At 49.0% G+C, this 16,038-nt stretch overlaps 1 protein-coding gene across 5 annotated transcripts in view; it reads left to right on the top strand.

The window, feature by feature from the left end:
• KIF16B (kinesin family member 16B) overlaps positions 1-16,038 on the top strand; it is a 291,470-nt gene that overhangs the window by 183,458 nt on the left and 91,974 nt on the right. For all 5 annotated transcript variants that reach the window (XM_061208593.1, XM_061208591.1, XM_061208590.1 and 2 more), the window contains 4 exons: positions 374-1,732; positions 5,321-5,473; positions 7,458-7,554; positions 8,266-8,316. In XM_061208593.1, coding sequence (XP_061064576.1) covers positions 374-1,732; positions 5,321-5,473; positions 7,458-7,554; positions 8,266-8,316 — 1,660 coding nt within the window. The remainder of the gene's footprint in view (positions 1-373; positions 1,733-5,320; positions 5,474-7,457; positions 7,555-8,265; positions 8,317-16,038) is intronic.

The following is a 16,038-nucleotide window of genomic DNA, read 5'->3' as shown; positions in this document are numbered from 1 at the left end:
CCTTTGGGCTGAATAAAATTATTCACATTTAAATTTAAATTGGGCATGCCTCTTTCTCTTTGAGCTCAGGGGGCTTTAAAAATTATATCATGCATAACACATTATGCTTATAGGCTCTGCAAAGAAATGATAGCAGAAGCTACTTCAGGAGATTAGGCAAATGATATGTTAGACAGTTACAGAGTAAAAAAATTGAACAGCGTGCTGCTGGATATTAAAAGGAAACTGCTGTTCTCCCTCTTTTTTTAACTTTTATTTTCGTGAAGGGTGTGTGGTGTATGTCCATTTCTAGGAGGTATCAGTTTAGGGAGAAGTTAGAGCAGCCTTTGAACCTAGCAATCAAATAACGATCAGTCAACGATTTGCATTTCAGAAAACTCATAGAAGAGATGGAGGAAAAGCAAAAGTCCGACAAGGCTGCGCTGGAGCGGATGCAGCAGGAGGTGGAGACGCAGCGCAAGGAGACGGAGATCGTGCAGCTGCAGATCCGCAAGCAGGAGGAGAGCCTCAAACGCCGCAGCTTCCACCTGGAGAGCAAGCTCAAGGACCTGCTGGCCGAAAAGGAGCGGTTCGAGGAGGAGAGGCTGCGGGAGCAGCAGGAGATCGAGCTGCAGAAGAAGAAACAAGATGAGGAGCGCTTCCTCCGCGTCCAGGAAGAGCTCCAGCGGCTGCAGGAACTCAACAGCCACGAGAAGGCCGAGAAGGTTCAAATATTTCAGGAGCTGGAGCAGCTCAAAAGGGCAAAAGAGGAGCAGTGTGTCAAGCTGGAGCAGGAGAAGAAGCGGCTGGAGGAGCAGGAGAAGGAGCAGGTCCTGCGCGTGGCGCACCTGGAGGAGCAGCTCTGGGAGGAGCGGGAGCTGGTCCGGCCGCTGCGGCACGGGCAGGCGCAGCGCGCGGAGGAGGAGCGGCAGGACCTCGAGGGCATCCGCGCATCCCTCCTGCGGGCCAAGGAGGCCGGTGCCGAGGGGCACGACGACGGCCGGGAGCTCGAACGGGCGCAGCTGCGTTTCTTAGAGTTCAAGCGAAGGCAGCTGGCCGCGCTGGCCGCCCTGGAGAAGGAGCTGGTTCAGCAGAAGGACCTCCTGAGAAAGGAGGTGGAGGACGAACGTGAAATCCTAGAGCGCTTAAAATCTGGCAGCCAGGAAGAATCGAGGCTGTCGTTAAAGAAGGACGATGGTGTCGCAGATGTCCCCCACACGGCTGGAGATGTGGAGCGGATCAAGCCGGCGGAGGGGAGGCTGCAGTGTAAGGAGCGCCAGCTCCAGTATCTCCTGCAGCATCATTTGCCGAGGCTGTTGGAAGAGAAACAGAGAGCCTGTGAGATCCTCGACCGAGGTCCTCTCGGCCTGGACGACACTCTCTACCAAGTGGAGAAAGAGATGGAAGAAAAAGAAGAGCAGCTCGCGCAGTACCAGGCCAGCGCCAGCCAGCTGCAGAAGCTCCAGGCCACCTTCGAGTTCACGGCCAACGTGGCCCGTCAGGAGGAGAAGGTGAGGCGGAAGGAAAAGGAGATCCTGGAGTCCCGGGAGAAGCAGCAGAGGGAGGCGCTGGAGCGGGCGGTGGCCCGGCTGGAGAGGAGGCACTCTGCCCTGCAGCGGCGCTGCGCCCGGGGCCTGGCGGCCGAGGAGCAAAGGCCGAAGCCGGCCACCTTGACCACAGGCGGCAGCGAGCTGTCCGGGCTCCGGGCCGGCCTGGGGGCCGAGCAGGAAGCCCTGGAGAAGGACCGGGAGAGGTGAGCCGAGCCGAGGGGACGCCTGCCACACCCTCCATGCCCCATGGTATTAACCCTCGGGCTGTGATGGCGCGGCTTCTATCCCTGGTGCTGTGTCTCTCACTGTTTTTTAAAAAAGTTAATTCTGTAGCCTTTATGTTTTCTGATTCACCGGCAAATGCTTAGCCTTCTTTTCTTTTTCCTTAGGATCCTTGGTTTAGAGTCACTGGCCTAAATTTGGAAAAAACACACAAACAGAAACAAAGCCCTTGTCTGTTACCTCACTGACCTCTGACTGTGTGTTTAATATTTGATAAGCAGGGAAGACTGAGAAAGCTTCCAGCGGGATTCCCCCTCCCTCCCTCGGTGCTCTCCCCCCACCCCATTCCCTTTCGTTGACTCCTTTTCCCTCTGCTGCCCCTTCCCTCCCCTTCCTCCCTCTCTCCTCCCCTCCCCTCCCCCTCATGTCTTCTCTGGGGCCTTGACCAGCACTTGTTCTGGTGAAGCATCGCCCCTGCATTCACAGGTTCCATAGACACTGATTTCCACACCTGGCAGCGAACTGGAAAACAATCCTCCCCCCACCCCTGCTGATTCTCAGTGTTTGAGAATCCAGAGGGAGACCTCAGGATTCTGTATTAAAAAATAAACAAGCAAAGCTCTCTAGATGTTCCGAACATGGTGGTCTATCCAGGCATGTTAGGTCATGATTCACTGATATTATTTTCGATGGTGTGAACTAGGAGGTAGCGCTGTTTTCGTGGTAAAGGAAGAATATTTCTCTTCCTCTACCTGTTGCCGGTCACCGTGCTTCTCAGAGGTAGGATCTCAAGACAAATAAATACATAAACTGGAGGATGCTTTTTCTGCTAACCCTGCAGACGTGATGCCAAGACTCAGAGAGACTGGCGGCCGCCTGGTGTGCAAACGTCATCGGATTTGGTGTCCTGCAAGGGGGCTTTGTGCCCTTCCCAACCCCTTCCTGCCCTCCTGGCCTTGGGCAGACTCTTCCATCTTGGGGCCACAGTGTCCTTACCCTCATGAGGAGGGCATGGGCCTGTGTATTTTCTTTAGTTCCAGACCCTTTGGTCTGTTGAGATCTTAACGGAAGCCCAGGTTACGGGGGCCTGGAATGCTGCCCCCTCCCCAGGAGCCCTCCGCTCACAGCACCTCCTGAGGGGCTGCAGCAGAAGCCCGGTCTGCTGGCTTCTAGGAGCCCAGCTTGACATTGGCAGAGGCTTGGGATCCATGCTGATGTCAAGGCAAGACCTACTGGGAGGTGTTGCCTGAGCCTCTGTCCCCCATCTTGCCTGAAAAGGTCAGGACAGCCTCCTGTCAAACAATCTGCTTAAACTGGATTCTGTTTACCAAGCTCTCCAGTAATCCCCCCAGGCAAAACAGTGACAGACGACAATCAAAAACCATAATGCTGTGACTTCAGAGAAATAGGTCTGTGGTTTAAGAAAATGATTGTAGGTACGTTATGTAAATGAAATTGCTGGACAAAGCTCCAGCCCCAGGAAATTTAAAGCAGTGGAGGGCACGCTCTCGATTTGTATCCTGTGCTGTGCAGTGAGAATGCAGCAGGAGCTTGGAGCCTGATGTCCTGGCTTTTGTCAACGGGCTTCGCTCCCTGGCCATTTAGTATTAATACTCGATTATAGTGGATACACTGTAATGATTTCCCGATGTCAGCTTTTCTGCAGAAGCCACGCAAAGGAGGCTTTTAGCTTCCTGTGTTTTGATGGAGTAGGCTTTGCAAAGCCCTAATTCAGGCCAGCAAATTCTGAGCGCTTTGCTCTGGCTTTGATGGTCCTGCAGCTTTCTGGGGGTATTGGTGTTGTGTCTTATTATCTCTCTGGGTTCTCATGGCTGAGCCAGGGCCCGCTGTGCACCCTGAGCTGACCTCTTGTGAATTTCCAAAGTGCCAAATATCAAATTCACGTGGAGCCAGATTGGACCAACGGTGCACTGCACTTGGCTTTCCCTGTCAGCTTGCTTTATGAGCAAGATTTAATCATGTTCTTTCTTCTTTCTCCTTGATGGTTGATGGGACAAGTGTCAGGCAGTTAGAAAGTGGTAGAGTTGCATCTCGAATCCAGCTTGTGCCCACTTTGTCCTCCTGTCTGCTGACGACAGAGCCACTGCTGGGCAGACCAGTTCTTCTCATGTGCTGCGACCCTTTCCATGCAAGGCCCTGCTGTCCCTCGCCATGTATAGAAATCCTGCTCAGCCTTCAGGGCCCCACTGGCGCCTCTTTGATCTGTGGAGTCCTTCCCATTGCCCAGCCCTGAAGGATGTCTTTGAACAACTCCGTAGGCGTCATCTTAATTACAAACATTGGCCACCACCTACTTGCATTGGCTCATTTTCCTTACCATCTCTGAGATTCTGTGTTAACTTTGTTCCCTGGTTCTTTGCCCGCCACCTGGCCCCTGACATGACTCCTCTGTGCTCAGTCCTTCCTCCTTCAAGAATACTGCGTGCTCTGCAGGCTGGTGCTCAGTAATCGTTAGACAGATAAAAGGCTGAGTTCAGCTGGGCATTGTCTCCCGCGGACCCAGGAGCGCCTACCCTGGTGATCCCATAATCACATTTCCGAGAGCCAAGACCTTGGCTTTCACGTTCAGGATAGAGCAGTCAAATCGCTGCTGGCGACACCAGAGAGCTGGCAGTGTTGTGGCGTGTCAGCATCTAAAACCAGACTCTCTGAATTTTGGACCCGAAGGAATTTGGAGAGACTAGTTGACTCTCTCATTTGATACGTGAAGAAATTGAGACCCAGGTGTCATTAACAGTGAGTGGGCTGCAGCCCCTAGATGGTGTTCTGTGGGCCAAATTTACTGGCAAGTTTGGCCCTCTAGCCTGATGGCCCTGGATTCACTCGTGCCTGGGCCAGTGGGAGACCAGCCATACACACACTCGACCTCATATTAGACGTATCATCTGTCGTTGGAAATAAATGTTTGGTTCCGCAGCTCATGGTTTATATTAATTTCTCTAGATACTCAGCCTGCTTTCCTAGGTCTCTCTCGCCTGTTTCTGTTTTCCACACCCACTGCCTTAGCCAAAGCGGATTCCTGGTTTTTGTGGCTTAGTCCCTTTGTTTCTGCACCTGGAAAACCACCCACTGTCATTTCCAAATGCCAAATTCCCACTGACCCGTGAAGACTCAACTTAGAACTGCCTTGACCATGAAGGTTCTCCTAGATTGGCAGTTTTAAAGAATTCTTTAAAGCAAAGATCTCTTTTGTCCAATAGAAATACTTATTGGGGTCTGATATGTAGGCTACAACCAACTGTTTTGTTGAAGCTGGGTTTGGGACTCAGAATCCTGCACATCTAGCTCTGAGGATTTGCTGAGCACAGTGGGAATATCTTTGCCCTTGATGGTAGAACTCTCTCCAACTTTTGGGTGCCTGTAGCACTTGTCCTGCACTGCTCTTGTGGCCTGTTATCACCTTATACCTTGTCTTACAGGTATGTGGTACCTTTTCTACTGGAAGGTAAAGCTCTGCACAGTTTTGGTCTGGATCTCCCATGGTTTCTAGGGACGATTCTCAGGAGATACTGTTAATGAGTGAATTCACGTAACTTCCATCTCTGTAGGTTAGAACGTGAAATCCAGCAGTTGAAGCAGAAGATCTGTGAGGTCGATGGTGTTCAAAAAGGGCATCGTGGGACCTTGGAGGGAAAACCTGCTTCTTCCAGCTTGCCATCCAGTGCTGAAAAGTCTCACCTGGTCCCCCTGATGGATGCCAGGTACTGGACATTAAACTGATGCCTTGCCTATTTCTGATGTGATTTAATGACTCACAGTACCTTATATTGGCCAGTTTGCATATGGAGGGCTCTATCAAAGGTGATAAGCAGTACTTGTCCCCACAACATGCTTTGTCCTGATCAGCTGCTGCCTGGCCCGTGGTGGGGTGAGATGTCATTTAAAGGACCCAAGACCTGAGACCTGACCAGCCAAATCTAAGGAATACTGGTACAAGTAGTTTGTGTGAGAAGGTAGAATTAAAAGGTTCAGGGAAACCAGTTCATCCAGAAAGAAGTGATACAAGGCTAGGTTGAGAGGAACAAAGTAGAGTTAATTGAATTGTACCAAGAAGGACCTTGTGCTGACAAATAATTTATAGAAGCCATTGATTACAAATAGATGAAGTCTGTCACAAAGACTGTACCAGTATATTCAGAATGATCATGAATAGCATAAATACAAATCTGATGTTACTATAGGAAAATGATTTTCAACTTGGGTGGCATCATGAATTGCCCTGTGGCTTAGAGCCCTCAGATAAATCAACCTAATCATTCTTTGCCTATAAGAAAATTGACTATTTTTCTCAACCCCATCTACGTCATGGGGACATTTCAAATTGGGCAGTCCTGAGCCCTGGCTAGTAGGAGATAGGTATTCAGATATCAAAATGTACTCAGAATGGCATGAGCCTCTATGGTCCTTTAAATCTAGGTCTGCATCTTCTGTGGTGCTCGTTTAAAATTTAAGGTCCAGGGAGATTTGTTTGTAAGTGGCCTTGGCTCAGATTCAGTTGTATATGATTTTCTTTACTGAAATACTGAAAGGTAAATACTGTATTTTATTACCCTAGCTCCATTCTTTGGGGCTGTTTTGCCTGTAATATTAATCTCTTTACCCAGCATATCAGAAAGTCATTTAGCCATGGTCAGTAGTACAGAAATGTGTATAGGATTTTGCATGGGCTTAGAACGATGCAACCAGATTTTTCATTTTTTAGTGTGCTAAGATGTAAACATGCAAAACGCTTCATTTAAAATAATCCGTCTAATTCATTGTCTGTAGAACTGGGGCAGGGAGCCTAGAACTGAGAAAGCCTTGCCTTTGGGCAGCCTGAGCCACTAGAAAGATTTTGATGGAACCCAAATTCTCTCTTTCCCTGGTTCCTCTGGGTGGATGGTTGTACTTCATACAGTTTGCCCTGTATCGTATTGGGTACCAGCTGTTTCCCCTGTATCGAATGGTGTACCAGATATTCGGTTGACAACTGTTTCTGGCTTCAGCCATCTTGACCCTTCACCAGGCATTTTGGAAGGTCTAGAGACCTTCAACTTGTATCGAATGGTGTACCAGATATTCGGTTGACAACTGTTTCTGGCTTCAGCCATCTTGACTCTTCGCCAGGCATTTTGGAAGGTCTAGAGACCTTTAAAATGTGGTATCTCAAGACAGAGCAGGAATGATGTGAGACATTGTTCCGTCCAGTAGTGGAGGTCTGTGGACAGTGCATCTACTTTTTGTTTTTCCTTTTAATCCTCTGAAATGACTTTGTGTTTTGTGAGAAATAAGAATCATCGTTTTCTGTGTGAGGAAACGGAGGCTCGGTGAGTGAAGTGTTGGGTAGTGATGCCTTCTGAGACCGCAGAGTCATCTGGAACTTGAGTCTGCGACTCTCCCCTGTCCTGCAGCAGGGGTTCCGCTCAGGACATAGGGAGGGATTTAGATGGGATCACTGAGTCTCCCTTCTGTTCCCAAGATTCGTTTATTCGTCCAGGCCTCTCTTGTTTGGGGAAAACCCAGATAGTAAACACACGGCATTAGATTTCTTAGAAAGTTGACAAATGTTCCAGATCCTGAGCTGTGATTACATTTGGCATTTAGAACGAGAAGGTTCCCAGTCGCAAAGGGCATGGTAACGAAAAGATCTCAGAATGCCCTGTGTGGTTAGAAGCGGTCACGGACCCCCATCTCTTTTGCTTCCAGGATCAGTGCTTACATTGAAGAAGAAGTCCAGAGGCGCCTTCAGGATCTGCACCGTGTGGTTGGCGATGGCAGCGGTGCACCTGCCGAGACCGTGAAGGTGAGCGAAGGAGCAGGTGATCTGGTTATTCATTTTGAAGATGACCTTTCAGTAAGGAGCTGGGGGTGGTGGTCTTTTGTGTACTGTTTCTCAGAAAATTGAGATGCAAAATGTTGTAGAAATATTAAATATTGCTCGGGTGGAGCTTAACAGTTTATAAATAGTATTCAAGAGTAACTTTATTTTAAAATTTTGAACTTCTGGGGGAAATTCTTAAGTGAATATGAAGTTTCCTGAAGTGCTTTATTTACTTTGTTTGATTTATAAAAATTCTACACGTAACACCTTTCTGTTTTCTCCAAAAATATCATCAATTTCCATAAGTATTTAAATTCACTCGATAAATTATCCCAAGTAGAAATATAATTTTGCCTTTGAGAAGATACATACTTGTGACAAGTTGATTTTTATCAAAATAAAGTCATTTCATTTCTACCCTGCAAATTAAGAAGTGTCCTAAGGAAATTTGCCTTTAATGTTATTCTTCGAATTTTAAGATTAGGAATAAATGGTTCAGTTCCCTTACAGGCAGATGTATCGATAGAGTCCCATTTACCTTGGGAATATAAATTCTCAAGAAGGGTTGTCATTGTGGAATGACAAGTATGTTTCCTTAGAATTTTGTTCTCATAAATATTTTAATCAAATCATTTTTTCCCTCTTTATGAACATGCTATAATTTAATATAGAGGGCTTTTATTTTCTTTTCAGGATAATGAGAAACTTCACAATGGCACCATTCAACGTAAGCTAAAATATGAGGTAGGTAATGACTTTTCAGGTTGATACGGTTGCCTTAAATTACAGCATGCTTGTGTGATTAAATTTTCTTAATGTTTAGTTGTATAATTAGAATTTCAAAGTCCCAGTGAGATTAATGGCTAATAAGCAAGGCAAGCTATTATATGACTTAAAATTAAATGGAATCCTGCTGGTTGCAGACTGCTTTTTTAATTAATTAATTTATTTATTTATTGTTATTTTTGTGTGTGTTTTTTTTTTTTTTGCAAACTGCTTTGACTTTGTTTGAATGGCATGTAGCTGTGGTGGAGGCCCTTTGCCCAGTTTTTCGTTCGTAGCAGTATCCTTTCCCTTGGTCTGCATTTAAAAGGCTGAATTATATAATCAGAATCAGATAGGGGGTTTAGAAATGAAACTGGGTACTTCTCGATGTTTTAGAAACCCTGTGTGTTTTATAGACCGCACTGGCAACGGTGCAGAGGAAATACTCTTGGTTGGGTAGCTTATTTCTCTGGTGGGTTGTCAAACCAAGTTTTGTTTGGGCATACGATTTGTAAGGCTTTACCTGTATTTTCCTCCACTGAGGGACTTGTCCTTTTCATACACTCCTAAATTAAAAAGCAAAGAAGCAAAACTACGAGGTGGTAGAAATCTTACATCACTGAACAGAGCGAGCGGCGGAGGGGTGGGTGTCCCATGGGAGACTGGCCACTACCTTGCCCTCCGTCCCAACCATCCAGGAATGACACTGTCTTCCTGTGGACGTCCGTTTCCTCAGCAGATAACCTTGTGAAGAGAAGGACGTTGCCTTTCATTTCTTTGTGTCCACGTGCCTGGTCTGTAGCAGGCTGGCAGTGAACCTTTCATGGTGCTGGTTTGTAGATATCATTATGACGATCTAAGCGGGGCCATTATAATGAAGGATTCCAGTGAAACAAACCAAGAGGCCAGAGAAACATGCATGAGGTTGGAATACTTGTCAGTTTCTGATTTGCATTAAGTCTGCCCCGATTACTCTTACTTGCCCATTGGAAAATCGCATCAAAGATCTTAGGGTTTATTTTAGAGTAAATAAAATACTAGACCAAGAAGTGGATACTATGGATCAATCCCATACAACATATTTCGATCAAAATACCTGGCGATTTATAAGATATGAAATATGGAAATTGATGCTTTGTGTGCGAATCAGGTCCTCTATTCTGAAATCATGAATCAGTCGACACGAATGGCTTAGGCTTTCCATTGAACCTCTGCATTAATCCACATGATGAAACCAATGCCCGCAAGAATCTTCATGTGGAAAAGCATCGCAAAAGGTGCCACAGCCCCATTTCACCTGTTTTTGACAGAAGAGCTCTCTTGCCCCATTGCTGTCCAAAGAAGTCACTGACGCCCCCGGCCGAGAGGAGAGGCGGAAGGTGGACCAGAACCACCACTGCAGCCGGCCCGCGACCCGGAGCATCTCAGGTCCCTCTGCCCGCTCCTCAGCGCCAGGCGGAGGGGCCCGCCAGCGGGGGTCTCAGCCCTTGGAGCCCGAGCCGTCGCACAGCAGCGATTGTAACAGGGGCGGCTCTCGACCAGAACACGTCGATCTAACTAGAATCTCTTTTCTGAGCGAAAGCAGCACCAGCGGGGAGGGACATTTTCAGGGTGAGTCAGAAAACTTCAGTGAACCGACGACTCCTGAAGGTGAACACAGCCCGGGGGTCACGTCCAGCTGGACGTGGCTGCAACGCGCGTCCCAGGAAGTGTCCGTGCACAGTGGGAGCGAGCAGACCAGGCAGAGCCGGCTTCGCTGCCTCGTCCGCTCTGAAAGTGTCTCAAGCCACAGCGTCCCCCACCGAGGGCTCCGGCCTCCGAGCTCTGCCGGGAGCAGGAAGCTGGGGAGGAGGTGGCGGCCAAGGCAGTGAGCTCTCTGGGGTCACCCACGAGTGTCAGGCCAGAGGGAAGCAGCGGGTTGGGATCTTTCTACCAGCGGCTCTCAGACCTTTACAGAGACACCAGTAGCCACCTGCTGCGGGTGGGCACGCTGGGAGCCTGTGGGGCCCTGGGGGCTCGCCTCCCGTGCGGCAGCATTCATCGTGAGGCTGCCGTTTCTGGAACTCTTACCCCTGGACATGCTCTTGGAGGCACCCGGGGTGTCACCAGAAGCTCATTCTTTTCCCGAAGAAGCTCAGGTTGGCAGCAGCAGGGAAGGGTCGGGGGCCGTCGGGCGGGCAGGGAACCTGGTGCCCTACAGAGCCCCGGGCCTGCCTGCTGGCCCCGCAGCTGCCGACTTTCCAGGCTCCTCGCTGGGCTCCGTCTTCTGCCTAGAGGTGGAAGGTGCCAGAACGGGCTCTGCGTTTAAGCAGACACTCGTGCGATTCCCAGACCAAATGCTGAAGCTTCAAGAGTGCCCTTTGAAAGGCTTCCTTGAGCTGCTGGCCGGTTCCCTACCAGGACTTCGGGCGACACGAGTGAGGCCCAGGGTGTGTACTGGCGCGCTGTCGCCAACTGCGCGGAGCCCGCCCCCTGGCCCGCGTGTGAGCTGCTGCTAAACTCCGCCCTGTACGCGCTGGTTCTGAATCCCAGCCTCTGTGGGCCTGCTTCGCGCTCTGCCCCTCTCTGGGCTACAGGAGATTCAGATCGGCTTTGGTGGGCAGAGCGTTTGACTCCTGGGCTCTGCAGAGAGTCTCCTGCTCACCGCGCTTACCTACAGCAGACACCTCTGTCAGTAGATATGCCGGGACCTCCCGTGTGTCCTGACGTCCGAGGCCGATGCCGCCGACTACACCAGCCATCCTTTGTTCCAGGAAGATCTGCTCCAGCTTTCCCTTGATTGGAAGGCGGAAATCCCTGATTTAGTTTTGGCGAACGGAGTTCAGTTGTCATCCAGGTTCCAGAATACCCTGGTCGACCTGATTTGTTTCCTTCACGGAAACCTGGACGTGGACGCCCCGTCTCTGGCAGAGGTTCAGCTCTTGCTCTACATGACGGTCAGAGTCGAGGGCGGATCTGGCCCAGGCCACTGCCAGTCGCTGGTCCTTCTGAACACCCACGTCGCCCTGGTGAGGGAAGACCGCGTGTTCTACCCTCAGAGCGGCTCTCTGAGCTCGCCACCTCCAGGGACACGGTTTGATGTGGTCAGATGCCGAGCTTTAAGTGAATTCAGGTGTCTTTTTGTCCCAGAGATGAAAACAGCATCTACCATCGAACTCGTCTTCTTCCCGAAACTCAGACACCCATCAGATTCAGGAAGCAGTGCCGCCCAGCACCCTCAGGAAGCCCAGAATGTTCGGCTGTGCACCAGCACCTTGTGTCTGGAGGGTGGCCACAGTGTGGCCCCTGAGGTCTGGAAACTGACCCTCAACTCTCAGGACGAGGCTCTGTGGCTAATCGCACACTTGACAAGGCTCTAGGGAGGAGACTTGTGAAAATACTCTGCATATTTTTTGAGATCTTTCATAAAATAAACATGATGAAAATCATCCAGGGCTATGAATATCTCAGTGTAGCTAATTGATTTGAAACTGGAAAAATGCAGGCCTCTATAAATTGAAAATGTAAATATTTTAAATATCGCCACTGAACTAAAAATTGGTGATAGTAGAGCACTGATGAAATATCTTTATCACCACCTTGCTTCACTTTCTTGAACTTCAGCCTCGTAAATTGGGTCCTCATTATTTGTGAGGTGCTGGAAGCATTTCAGGTTGTGCTCATGTCGACCTGTGGTTATGTGCCTTGAAGTCTGTCTGTTTCTGCTGGACACTGGCAGGCGGATTTGTGCTGCCTGAAAAGGTGTCTGGTCTGGCAGTGACCTTCTCGACATCCTCCGTTGGCCAAGGTTAGGACAGCTCTGCCGCAGAGCACGTTAGTGACACATCAGGCTTCCCCGGAGGACCTGGGGGTTTACAACGCCCTCCCCTCCCCATAACATGTAGGATGTAGGCAGCGCCCCTGCCCTGTGGGGTCTTCTTCAGGGCATTGCCTTTTCCCTCCTCCCTTCAGACTTCTGGACTGTTCCTTTCCAGCCTGTGACTTCAGCTCCTCACTCGCTGGCTTAGCTTTGACTGCCCTTCCCCTGGGCCACATGCCCCCAATGTGCCAGGCCTTTCTCTGAGCTTTGGCGGTCCTCTCCTAGAGAGACTCTTAGCCCCGGTGTAACTTTCCAGGCTGCCGTGTGCTGTCTTATCCGATAGAGACCACGTCGATGGCGTCCGGCGCTTCCCCCTTCACCTCCAACCACGGGGTCCTGCTGGCCTCGCTTCTGAGAGCAGCTCATGCCCGTGTCTGCCTCAGGTCGGGCTCCTCTCCCCCCTGGTACCACCCAGGAGCCGGCTGCCCTCCTCCTTGTAAGAGGCTTGAAGCTGGGCTCTTCGGAAGTCTCCCCCTTCTCTGGTTGACCCCTTCCTTTGCACCCGCTGCTGTTCCCATTCCTGTGAGGAGTCGGGTTACACGTTGTGTCCTGATGTTTTACTGCATCTGACCCTGGGCTGCTCTGTGCGCCTTCTCCTGTTTCTCAGGTATGAATGTCCTACTAGCTTCCAGAGTCTCTTCCAGGAGGAAGGGGGCCACCTCCCCCTGGCCCTGTCCTTCCCTTCAGCCAGGGTCACGGCAGCTGCTCTGCAGTGCGTCCGCGCTTAGCGACTCGGCCATTCCACTAAGGCCTTCGTTTTAGCCTGGCCTGCAGGGGCCACTCTGTGTTCTGGTCAGATATTTACATAACGTGCAACATAATGTTGTAGCCCCCCTTCACTTCTGTTCCTCGTCCGTGATAGGGCCAGTGCCAGGGCTGACCCTTCCAGGGACTGACCGTCTCCCTTTGGTCAGGAAACGCAGGTCTTCCCTCTCTTCCCCATCAGCGCTGACAGCAAGCTACTGAACTTGCTCCAAGTTCTCAGCATTGGTTTTCCTCTCCCCAGGCTCTGGGGAAGTGAGCGGGGAGAGGCAGGACCCGGGAGAGTGCGTCGGGGTCCACACTGCTGGCCGCAGCCTGCTTTGCGGAGGCCAAGCGGAGCTTTTTGTCTTTTTGAGGCAGTAGAATTCAAATGTTTTTACCTTTTCCTGTGGAGCCTTTTTTTACCTCTTCAGCAACACCCTCTGCCCCCAATACACACAGACACACACACACACACACACACACCCTATTGCCTTACACATGGAGGCTTTTGGGTCTGTGATAAGGACATTATTACAGTTAGTTAGCTTGTCACATGCTTGGCTGGTGGATCTTCTACCACAGAAAAAATTTCCAAAATGAACCACAATAGTCTTCTAATATCTTATCAATAATATTGCCCCTAATTTAAATTGAGTATTTTCTCATATGTTCTGGATAAGAAGAACGGAATGAATGATCATGAGGAGTGGAGAGAGTGGGGTTTAAGATGCCAGCAGAGGGATACCTTGGTTGGAAAGGAAACAGTACATGAGCAGTCCAGAATCTTAACAGAGTGATACATATTAAACAGACTGACCTGCTCGTCCTCATAGGTAAAGAAGCAGAATCCTACTGTGTTATAAATGATGTTCTTTAATACTGTCCGTAGATGGAGCAAGCAGCGAATGTGGGCATTGCATACAGAGCATATTATCGGTTATGACTTGTTCAGTCTGCTTTATGGTCCAAGTAGCCCGAGATGAGGGCTGCATTCTGCTCTCACTACAAAACAGAAGCAGCCGCCTCTGGGCGATTCAGATTTCACATGTCACTTCTTTTCACCTAAGCATACTTTTTACCTTGAGATCAAATACGGTCCTGATATGAGAATTTGATTTGCCATCATGAAGTGAGTATTAAGGTGGTCATGATGCCTGGAGAAGCCAGTGGAGCGGTGTGCGTGCCCTTGTCCTCCGTGGCTTCAGTCCTAGGGCCTCTCTGGCTCACGGGCTCATTCTCTGGGCTTCTGAGCCGGGGCACTGCTGCAGCGGAGCAGGCGTGGCAGCCTCAGCGTCCAGCCTGAAGTACCGTCTTCTCAGTTGTAACGAGTTCCTGTATCAGAAAGAAATAGGTTCGTACATACTTTATTATGTGGCATCTTGCACTGTTGTAATATAGGCGTAAGCGTTCACATGGCGGAGCTTGTTAATGCGTTCTAGACAATACCTCTTTGAGGCCTTTTGAAACAGTGATTTCATCAGAATTTGATTAAAATCCATTTTGCTCACAGCTGCCTGTTGTGCAGACTTGTGGTTGGCAGGGTGAATTTATTTCGTCTTTGTTGAAAAACATTTCAAAACAGTTTGTCTCCCTGTTCTCATTACTTAAAAAAATGTGTGTGCATCCTTTGGAGAGAATGCTTATGCCTTCCAGTGGTAGTAATTACAGTAATTTTTATTTACGTTCTTTAGATGATTGATGAATTACAGTTTTGAATGATAAATAGATTAGAGCACTTTTATTAATGCTTCTCAGATGGTCTTGTTGGACAAACCAGTTTCTAATGAGGTTGTTTTGTTAATTTAGTTACACAGCTTCCACTATTCACTTTAGTTGATACTGCTTCCTTCCTTAACGTATCTTTTGTGATAGATGTTATATCAGTCAGCTATTGCCAAATAGCAAGCAACCCTCAAAATTTTAGTGACATACCAAAAAAAAGCTTTTATTTCTCACTAATGGTTTGTAAGTAAATCGAGGCAGCTCTGCTTTAGGCTAAGGTCATCTGCAGGTCAGCTAGTTTGGTCTGCACCACCTGCCTCATTTTGGATCTGTGTGGAAGGGGCAGTGGCCGTGGCCGTATCATGTCGATGACAGAAGCATGAAAGGGCAACCATGCGTCATGTCTGCTAACATCCCCTTGGCCAACGCAAGTGACACATGCAAGTCCAAAGTCAAGGGGCAAGGCAGTGTACCCTCCATTCACCAAGAAGCCGTGGCAAGAATATCTGCTCCTCCTCCTCCTCCTACGGCTACAAGGGAGAGAGAATTGGGACCACACACAGATGCATTGGGTCGGGGTTCCCAAGGTTCTACTGAAGATAAGTTCAGATAAAACCTGTAGGACCTCTCCCTTATGGAAGTATTGAGTCCTAGTTACTAGTTGAACTTATTTTCCAGTTCAGTCTTTGCTTGACACCTCCACAGGCTGATCATCACCTGCCTCTGAAGCAGCTTATCCATTGGGATCTACTCTCGTTGTTAGACCGTTGTTTCCATAATCTTCCTTAATGTGACCTCCGTCTGCAGTCCGTCCGTCCGTCCGTGGCGCCCTCAGTCACAGAGTAGAACAAGTCTGTTCCACAACTGTGTTATATATCACAGCCCTTCCAAGAACACAGCGCGCTCTCTCTCACCTCCTCGGAGTTTTCTTCTTTACCTCCAGCACTCTTCGGTCCCCCTGCTGGTTCTTACACAACACAGATTCCAAACCACCACCGTCCAATCACTTTTTAAGGATGCACCCTTGTAATTTTTAAAAAACCTCCTTTATAAGGAACGGAACGGAATAATCCAGTTGGTGAGAAGGAAAGAGATTCTATTATAAATCACTACTCACGTTTTCTTCTTCTGCCATCTTGTTAAAACCTTCTGTTGCTGAAGATGCAGTGGACTACAGCGGTAGCAGCCCTGACCACCCTTTATATTGTGGTTTACAGTGTGCAGAGTTCTTTCCTATGTATTGTTTCTTTGGAGCCCCACAGTGATCCTCCCAGGATGGGCGAATTGTTATCGATTTCCATTTTGTATCTGAAAGGATCACTGATTGGGAATTGGAACTCAAACCCAGACCTTCCTCCAGAATGTATGTTCTTTCC

The sequence above is a fragment of the Eubalaena glacialis genome, chromosome 13, assembly GCF_028564815.1.
Source record: "Eubalaena glacialis isolate mEubGla1 chromosome 13, mEubGla1.1.hap2.+ XY, whole genome shotgun sequence".
Classification (NCBI taxonomy): Eukaryota; Metazoa; Chordata; class Mammalia; order Artiodactyla; family Balaenidae; genus Eubalaena; species Eubalaena glacialis.
Note: the sequence above shows the minus strand (reverse complement) of the source record. Positions and strands in the feature narration are given on the sequence as shown.